Source organism: Stegostoma tigrinum, chromosome 40 (assembly GCF_030684315.1).
Source record: "Stegostoma tigrinum isolate sSteTig4 chromosome 40, sSteTig4.hap1, whole genome shotgun sequence".
Lineage (NCBI taxonomy): Eukaryota > Metazoa > Chordata > Chondrichthyes > Orectolobiformes > Stegostomatidae > Stegostoma > Stegostoma tigrinum.
This window is the reverse complement of record NC_081393.1, coordinates 17,711,299-17,720,109: the sequence shown is the minus strand read 5'-3', so window position 1 is coordinate 17,720,109 and position 8,811 is coordinate 17,711,299. Positions and strand designations below refer to the sequence as shown.

Here is an 8,811-nt window from a genome sequence, read left to right as displayed (position 1 = left end):
TTCTGTTCTGGAATCCCCCAGGATCCAGTGAAACTCTGCACGCCTTGTGGCTTCTACACTGTGTTGGAAGAAGAGGCTCTGGCTAATGAAACGTCTCTGGTTTACACTGGAATTGGCCAAAACTTTATGGTAAGGTTCATTCTCATTGCAGCCTGGAGGGAACAAATTTGAGGCATATTGCGGGGAAATGTGTGGGTGGGGAGGGTGGGAGCGGGATTGCTGAGGTCGATCTTTGACCCAATATTGACAAACCCCCACAAACCAGAGAAATGGTTCCAAAATGGTAACACCAGGCCACGGTAACATCCGCTTTGGGCCCCTGTGCTTTAAAACGGGAAAGCGGCTGATCCCTTTCGGCTCGGGAAGGTTTGGTCGGAATTTGCGAGCTCGGAGGTGACCTGGGTCTGGGAAGGATGTCCTGAGAGGAGCCCCCGAAATCAGTGGGATCAATCCTGTTGGCCGAGGATCTGTCACTTGTCCCCATCCCCCCACCGCCAACAAAAGCTGGACAACACGGGGTGAAGGCGGAATGAGTTGGGATAGCGCCAGCCCCATTCCCATCCCCGTACACCCAACAGAAAGAGCGTGTGCTTTCTCACACAATTGCCGGCCGCCCTCTTGGTGATGGGGAATGCAAACAAACAGGGCACGACCGACCGGGAAAGACGGGAGACGGGTCAGTGCAGGTTGGAGCTGGAAGGGAATAAATCTGACTGATCCCTCGGCATTTTATTGGGAAGCCCCTCACTGCAGGCTGTGTGTTTGTGTGTCTGTGTGTGTGTGTGTGTGTGTGTGTGTGTGTGTGTGTGTGTGTGTGTGTGTGTGTGTGTGTGTGCGTGTGTGTGTGTCTGTGTGTGTGTGTGTGTGTCTGTGTGTATGTGTCTGTGTGTGTTTGTGTCTGTGTGTGGGTGTGTGTGTCTGTGTGCGTGTGTCTGTGTGTGTGTGTCTGTGTGTGTGTGTCTGTGTGTGTTTGTGTGTCTGTGTGTGTGTGTGTCTGTGTGTGTGCGCTGGGGGGAAGGTGGGATCTGGGACAATATTCCATCCTGAGCCTCCCGGTTTGACGGGCCCCGCTCCCAAATGTAACTGTCGTCCCGTTTCGGTTGAACAGGGAGCGTTTCCCAGAACCGGGTTTCGATGCAAAATCTGCAATTATGTGGTGAGGAAGCTGAGAAAGTATTTGGCAAGAAACAGAGGCCGGGTAAGTGACCCGGGGTAACCGTGACCCTATCCAGGCAAACCGGAGAAATGCGACACCTGGGAATCTGTGTCTCAAAGGCAGAGCCTTACAGCCACAGATCTCCAGCACTGAGAATGGCCACTCGGCCCATCCAGTCTGTGCGAACCACCTCGTTATTCCAATCCCAGACTCCCAGCACTTGGCCCATGACATGGTAAGTGCCCAACCGCTCTCTAGCCCTGTCCCGCTACCTTTAGGGACCTGGGTACGTGCACAGCCAGATCCCTGTGACCCCGGTGCTTCCCTGGGTATTCCCTCGCTGAGCGAGTGGTATTGAAAAGAGGGAGAAGGGTTTCCTTTGCAGTGCAGGAGCAGAGATTCCAAGCGACGATAGAAACAGCAGCCTCCCGGGGCAAAATCCGACTCTTTGAATCCGTTCGGCCTGTGGTTGCTTGAAACCAAACGGTGACCTGGCCGTCAGAGCCTTGTCCCGATTTTGTGCCTGGTCGGCCCCTGGTCCATTTCGCCAGCTCTACCGGCCGCGGGAGCGTTTCCCAGTGAAGAGACAAAGTTCAAACACACTTTGTGAGATGTTGGTGGGTTTCGCCAAAGGGGAACGGAAACGCACGCAGCGTCATTGCCAGGAGAGGCCCACGTTGTTCCCTGCAATGTTTGACATTCTCCTCGCCTCTTTGCATTCCTTTCTCAAAGCTCTTCAGGAGAGCCTGTCGCTTCCTGCTGGGAAGCTGGAAGAGGATGTGCATTGACTTTATGGGCAGAGTCGGGGAATTGACGACCAGGCTGCTGCTGGATGAAGAGCCGATGGGTGGTATTTGCAGCCACTGGGCCATCTGCCCCCGCAGGCTGGAGACGCGAGATGTGGGTAGGTATCCGAACGCCAAGGGGAGGGATCAAGGGGCTCAACGCAGGCTCACGCTTTCCAACTGTCCGTGTAGGTCTGCGGCTCCTCAGTACCTGAGCCGAGGGCGTGTTCTCGCCGGGATTCGCCAGGACTTCGGTTCTGTTTGGGGTCGGCGCAGAACGCGCACGCGAGAGAGCGACACTTTCAACTCTGTCTGTCGGGAAATCTTCCTTGTTTAACCCGGGCCTCTCCCGTCTCCCTGCAATGCAGCGCAGCCGACGATGACCTGTGAGCTGTGTGAGGAAATCTCCCTCAATCTCCAGTCGTTTTGGAGGGAAGGTGTGGAAATGGGAACGCTGCAGCAGGAAGTCTGCAGATTGTACGCCCACGAATCCAGTTTGTTGGTGAGTCCCAGCGAGAGCGAGATGGAAGGTGCTGGGGGCATGGGGGTGGGGGAAGGGAGCACATCTGGAGCACTGTACAGATTCCTCCAAACCAATATAGGGCAGGGTGTAGCCTGTGGTCGATGCCCCGGCCGCGCATTTGTGTGGACCCCGCTCCGAGCCGACCCCGTTGGTGGGGACCTGTGCCAGGCGCTCGGGGCCCGTACCTCGGGGTCAAACATTTGCCTCGTCTGAAGGGGGGGTGGGCGCGGTTGCAAATCGCCTCGGTGGGTCATGCTCGCCCTGTCGGCGCTATGTAGGTGCAACGAATAAACAAGTTGTTGTTGCCTTTTCCTGCTCTCCTCTCTCTCTCTCTCTCTCTCTCCCTCTCTCTCTCTCTCTCCCACTCTCTCTCTCCCTCTCCCTCTCTCTCTGTCCCTCTCTCTCTCTCTCTCTCTGTCCCTCTCTCTCTCTCTCTCTCTCTCTCTCTCCCCCTCTCTCTCTCCCTCTCCCTCTCTCTCTGTCCCTCTCTCTCTCTCTCTCTCTCTCTCTCTCTCTCTCCCCCCCTCTCTCTCTCTCCCTCTCTCTCTGTCACTCTCTCTCTCGTCGTGTCTCAGTGAGTTTGTGTGAAAACTGTGAGAACGTTTCGGTCGTGCCGACAGAATCCAGCGAATGCCCAGGGCAGTAACTATTCTCTTTCACTGCACCCCCCCCCCCCCACCCCCTGCCCCTCTCTCCTGGTTGCTTTGCACAGTGCATGGATTTTATTCAATCCCACAAGGAGGAGATCACCGAAGCTGTAGAGGATCCCAGCTTTCACAATCTGTGCTTGGTGAGTATCTCAGGCTTAGTGTCCAACACACTGCGTCTGTCAGAGAGAGAGGGAGGGGAGGGAGATACAGCAATTCAGGATCAGGGCAAGCACAGGGTCAGTGGCCCAAATGGCCTCCTCCTGCCCTCTGCCGCTTCACATTGAGATCAGCGAGAGTTTCCAGGAAATTCCCGACAATAACCTGAGTGACAAAGAGTGTCCCGTGAAGTTCGGTCGCTCCATTGCAGCCTGCTGGTGGGACACAGTCTGAGGACTAGGCCCCAGTCCATTCCAGAGGTTTCGGAACTCACTCCCACAGATGGTCGTAGGCACCGTATCAGTTTTCAGTTTGAACCCTGAGAGAAAGTGCTCCGTTTAGCGAGGGCTGGGGCCTGTGGCGCTAGGCGGCGGATTAGCCTGTGGTGCAGTCAACAGGGCCGAAGGGTTGAATGGCCTTATCCTGTCCCTTGATTGGTTTGAATTCAGATCGAGCCCATGGTGATAAAGCATGAGTGTCGGTCCCGGTGGGAGGGCCAGCCATTAGTCGGCCTTATCAAACCGACAGGAAACTGAATGAGGTGAATGAGCTGATACAAACCCCAGGCAGAGGGAGAACCCACAGTGTGTCATCTGAATATGCTCCGACTGTATTTCGATCAGGAAGGAGAGCAAAGGGAGAATGTGGCATTTCTTACAACTCCGAGTGAAGAGCCCCAAACCAGATTGATCCGAATTTGACATTCCTTAAAGTGAATTTGACATTGAAGGAAAAGTTGGGATAAGTTATTGAGTTACCTTCCAAGTGAAAATCAAAATGGTCTGAGAGGGTTAATACCATCAGATGGAGAGATAAATGGGAACAAGCTGGGAACTGATTACGCATGATATAGATATCATAAATGCTGTTCCAGTGAAGCATTATCCTTATAGACTCAATCCTCAAAAATGGGTGCAGGATCAAAACAAAGATTGAGAACATATTCATTAAAAGTACAAACATTGAGCACATTGACTCCAGTCCACTGCTGCTTCCTGTTTGGGGTTAAACAGTGCAGCTTTTGCTCTGTGTGCTTGACCAGAGAGCTGTGCTCCTGATAATGTCATCTTTGTGGAAATATTCACAGCAACTGCGGGTCTGCACTGAGAAGCAGCAGTTGATTAACATTGGAAGAGATAAATGTACCTGGGGACCGTGGTACTGGTGTTCATCCAAGGAGCATGCCTCCCTGTGTCGTGTAAGTTCAGATTTATATCGCTGCTATTCACTGGGGAGAGAAGAGAAAATGTCTCGGCCACAGGCTGCCAATCAAGCTAAATTATAAGGCCTGATGTTGAATAGGTTACTGTGTCTTCAGCAGTTAGCATCTTCCTCAGATCCCAGAGATTTATTACCCTTTCACCTGATTTTATCCTTTTCTGATCTCATTCCTTTCACGCTCACAGTTAACATGTTAACAGCAGCTGTGTAGAGGACCCGAAGAGAGGTGGAGGGACAGGTCAGCGTTGAGGAAGTGCGGAGGCTGCGGAAGGACTCAGACAGGCTGGGAGAGGGGGAAAAGATGTAGCAGGTGGAATACCGTGTGGGAAAGTGCGAGGTTATGCACTTTGGCAGGAAGGTGAGAGGTGCAGAGTATTTGCTAAACGGGGAAAGGCCGCGGAAATCTGAAACACAAAGGGTCTTGGAGTCCCAGTTCAGGATTCCCTTCGGGTTCACATGGAGGTTCAGCTGGTAATTAGGAGGAAAAATGCAGTGTTAGCGTTCACTTCGAGAGGGGGCTACGATACAGCAGCAGGGACGTCCTGCTGAGGCTGTATCAGGCTCTGGGTCAGGCCGCGTTTGGAATATCGGGAGCGATTTTGGGCCCCGTATATAAGGAAGGATGAGCTGGCCTTGGAGGGGAGTCCAGAGGGGTTTACAAGAATGATCCTGGGGTTGAGGGGCTTGTCGTATCAGGAGTGGGTGAGGACTCTGGGTCGGTGCTCGATGGGGTTGAGAAGGATATGGGGGGAATCTGACTGAAACGTACAGAACACTGAGAGGCCTGGATAGAGGGGACGGGAAGAAGATGTTCCCGCTCAGTAGGAGAGACTCGGACCTGAGGGCACAGCCTCGGGGTGGAGGGACGGCCCTTTAGAACTGAGATGGGGAGGAATTTCTTCAGCCAGAGGGAGGCGAATCTGTGGGAATCATTACTGCAGAGGGCTGTGGGGCGGGGGGCAGGTCACTGAGTGTCTCAGAGGCAGAGATAGAGAGGGTCATGAGGAGTGAGGGGGGGTCAAGGGGAGAGTGGGATTGAGAAATGGGGGAGTAGCACCGATGGGCCGAATGGCCTCATTACAGCCTTCCATGACCTGTCAGGGTAACCCGGGGGCTCAGACCAGTCCCAGTGCCCCTTGGAGTCACCAGTAACATGCCTGTGCCCCGTGGGCTGTTTCTCCTGCAGCACTAACTGGTTCCATATGCCAATGGAGACCAACTGAAGCTCCCTGAGGGTACACCCTTACCCACCTCGTCCCTATCCCCCACCCCCCCCACAACTTCTGGTACACCCTTGCCCCCTTCACGGTGACATTGCCCCTTCACCCCCCTCACACCCCCAGCACATCCTGGCATTGGGCAGAGTTGGGCACGTCCCAGCAATGCCCAAAGAATATGGTGCCCATTCTTGCTGGGTCCCAGGGGAATACAGGGCAGAGATGCTCCATGGAGCTGTTTCCATGGGCCCTGCCATGCCTGAGGCATTGGAGACGGACCCAGGCAGATGATGCCAACTTGGGGTGGTGTGCGGTGGGTGGGTGGGGGGCTGAGCGTAGAAACTGTGCCACCATCCCGGGGCATGTGTGGACTTATTTTTCAGCAATGTGAAGCACCCCCAGCATTTTGACCAATCCTTTCTATTCCAGAAAAATTACTTTTGTGACTGGTACGGCTGGAGCTAACAGCATCGTGTGAACATGGAAACGCATTTCTCCCAGAATGTATCGCAAAGAAATTCAACCAAAATAAAAACGCTGATATCTTTGCTTCGAACTCTCACTGAGGCTGAGGACCAGCAACTTCAGTGAAAATGCCTGTTGTGTGATTCTCTTTATTTTCAGTTGCTTTCCCTCACAGTTTGTGTTTAATGGCTCACATATCACCATCGCTCACTCTGAGACATTCCCTGCGAAGATTTGATTCCTAACGAAAATTATTGACCATCCCAAACCATCCACACCAATCCATTCCTCTCGGGGGGAGGGGGTGGTGGAGAGGGGTCCTGGCTATGGCTGTGGTCCCTGTGTTTTATGAACTGGTGTTGCTGAGGGTGAGGGTGGCTCTCCCTGCAGGAACGTTGCCGAAGCTAAAGCCCGCTGTACGCTTCCACCAATTGCTGTCGGCCATGGCTTTTAATCCATGAGGCAAAGACTTTACAATTTGTGTGACAGTCACTCTGAGCCTCCACTGAAGAAGCTACGGGAGCCCAAAAGCAAAGCTTGGAGATCCAAAAGGGCTCGGAAAATAAAAAGGAATTCCTCCATTGGTAATAAAGTGTGAGGCTGGATGAACACAGCAGGCCCAGCAGCATCTCAGGAGCACAAAAGCTGACGTTTCGGGCCTAGACCCTTCATCAGAGAGGGGAATGGGGTGAGGGTTCTGGAATAAATAGGGAGAGAGGGGGAGGCGGACCGAAGATGGAGAGAAAGGAAGATATGTGGAGAGGAGAGTATAGGTGGGGAGGTAGGGAGGGGATAGGTCAGTCCAGGGAAGACGGACAGGTCAAGGAGGTGGGATGAGGTTGGTAGGTAGGAGATGGAGGTGCGGCTTGGGGTGGGAGGAAGGGATGCGTGAGAGGAAGAACAGGTTAGGGAGGCAGAGACAGGTTGGACTGGTTTTGGGATGCAGTGGGTGGAGGGGAAGAGCTGGGCTGGTTGTGTGGTGCAGTTGGGGGAGGGGAAGAGCTGGGCTGGTTTTGGGATGCGGTGGGGGAAGGGGAGATTTTGAAGCTGGTGAAGTCCACATTGATACCGTTCGGCTGCAGAGTTCCCAAGCGGAACCCTCCATTGGTGTTTTTATTTGTTTTAAATGCTGACGGTCTGAGAATGTGGCATGCTGGGTGAAATCGGGCTGAGTCAGTGCACCAAGAGACAACCCTGCCTGAGAAATCCATCATAACAAGTTGGGGATTATGTTTCAATTTATCTTTCAGAGACCTCCCCCATCTCTAACATAAATACAGCAGCAGGGACGTCCTGCTGAGGCTGTATCAGGCTCTGGGTCAGGCTGCATTTAGACAATAGACAGCAGACAATTGACAATAGGTGCCATTTGGCCCTTTGAGCCAGCACCACCATTTATTATGATCATGGCTGATCATCCACAATCAGTATCCTGTTCCTGCCTTATCCCCATAACCCTTGATTCCACTATCTTTAAGAGCTCTATCTATCTCTTTCTTGAAACTATCCAGAGACTTGGCCTCCACTGCCTTCTGGGGCAGAGCATTCCATATATCCATCACTCTCTGGGTGAAGAAGTTTTTCCTCAACTCTGTTCTAAATGACCTACCCCTTATTTTTAAACTGTGTCCTCTGGTTCTGGACTCACCCATCAGCAGAAACATGCTTCCTGCCTCCAGAGTGTCCGATCCCTTAATAATCTTATACGCCTCAATCAGATCCCCTCTCATCCTTCTAAACTCAAGTGTATACAAGCCCAGTCGCCCCAATCTTTCAACATACAATAGTGCCGCCATTCCGGGAATTGACCTCGTGAACCTATGCTGCACTCCCTCAATAGCAAGAATGTCCTTCCTCAAATTTGGAGGCCAAAACTGCACACAATACTCCAGGTGCGGTCTCACCAGGGCCCTGTACAGCTGCAGAAGGACCTCTTTGCTCCTATACTCAATTCCTCTTGTCATGAAGGCCAGCATGCTATTAGCTTTCTTCACTGCCTGCTGTACCTGCATGCTTGCTTTCATTGACTGATGTACAAGAACACCTAGATCTTGTGCTTCCCCTTTACCTAACTTGACTCCATTGAGATAGTAATCTGCCTTCCTGTTCTTGCCACCAAAGTGTATAACTGCACATTTATCCACATTAAACTGCATCTGCCATGCGTCCGTCCACTCACCTAGCCTGTCTGTATCACGCTGTATTCTCATAACATCCTCCTCACATTTCACACTGCCACCCAGCTTTGTGTCATCAGCAAATTTGCTAATACTACTTTTGGAATATTGAGAGTGGTTTTGGGCCCCGTATCTAAGGAAGGATGAGCTGGCCTTGGAAGGGGATCCAGAGGGAGTTTATAAGAATGATCCCGGGGGTGAGGGGCTTGTTGTATGAGGAGCAGGTGAGGACTCTGAGTCGGTGCTCGATGGGGTTGAGAAGGATGAGGTGGGGAATCTGACTGAAACGTACAGAACACTGAGAGGCCTGGATGCAGGGGACAGGGAGAAGATGTTCCCGCTCAGTAGGAGAGACTCGGACCTGAGGGCACAGCCTCAGGGTGAAGGGACGGTCCTTTAGAACTGAGATGGGGAGGAATTTCATCAGCCAGAGGGAGGTGAATCTGTGGGAATCATTACCA

General features: G+C 52.7%; 1 protein-coding gene across 1 annotated transcript; it reads left to right on the top strand.

Annotated features, from left to right (window-relative positions):
• The first annotated feature begins 1,948 nt into the window (after window positions 1-1,948).
• On the top strand, window positions 1,949-4,555 carry LOC132206656 (prosaposin-like). The gene is made up of 4 exons (XM_059641172.1): window positions 1,949-2,060; window positions 2,310-2,443; window positions 3,177-3,254; window positions 4,358-4,555. The coding sequence occupies exons 1-4, from the start codon at window positions 1,949-1,951 to the stop codon at window positions 4,553-4,555; spliced, it is 522 nt and encodes a 173-aa protein (XP_059497155.1).
• Window positions 4,556-8,811: the final 4,256 nt, after the last annotated feature.

Coding starts and splice junctions, on each gene's coding strand:
- LOC132206656 (XM_059641172.1), top strand. CDS start 1,949: ATGGGCAGAGTCGGGGAATTGACGACCAGGCTGCTGCTGGATGAAGAG. Junction 2,061..2,309: donor GCTGGAGACGCGAGATGTGG/GTAGGTATCCGA, acceptor CCTGCAATGCAG/CGCAGCCGACGATGACCTGT. Junction 3,255..4,357: donor GCTTTCACAATCTGTGCTTG/GTGAGTATCTCA, acceptor AAATATTCACAG/CAACTGCGGGTCTGCACTGA.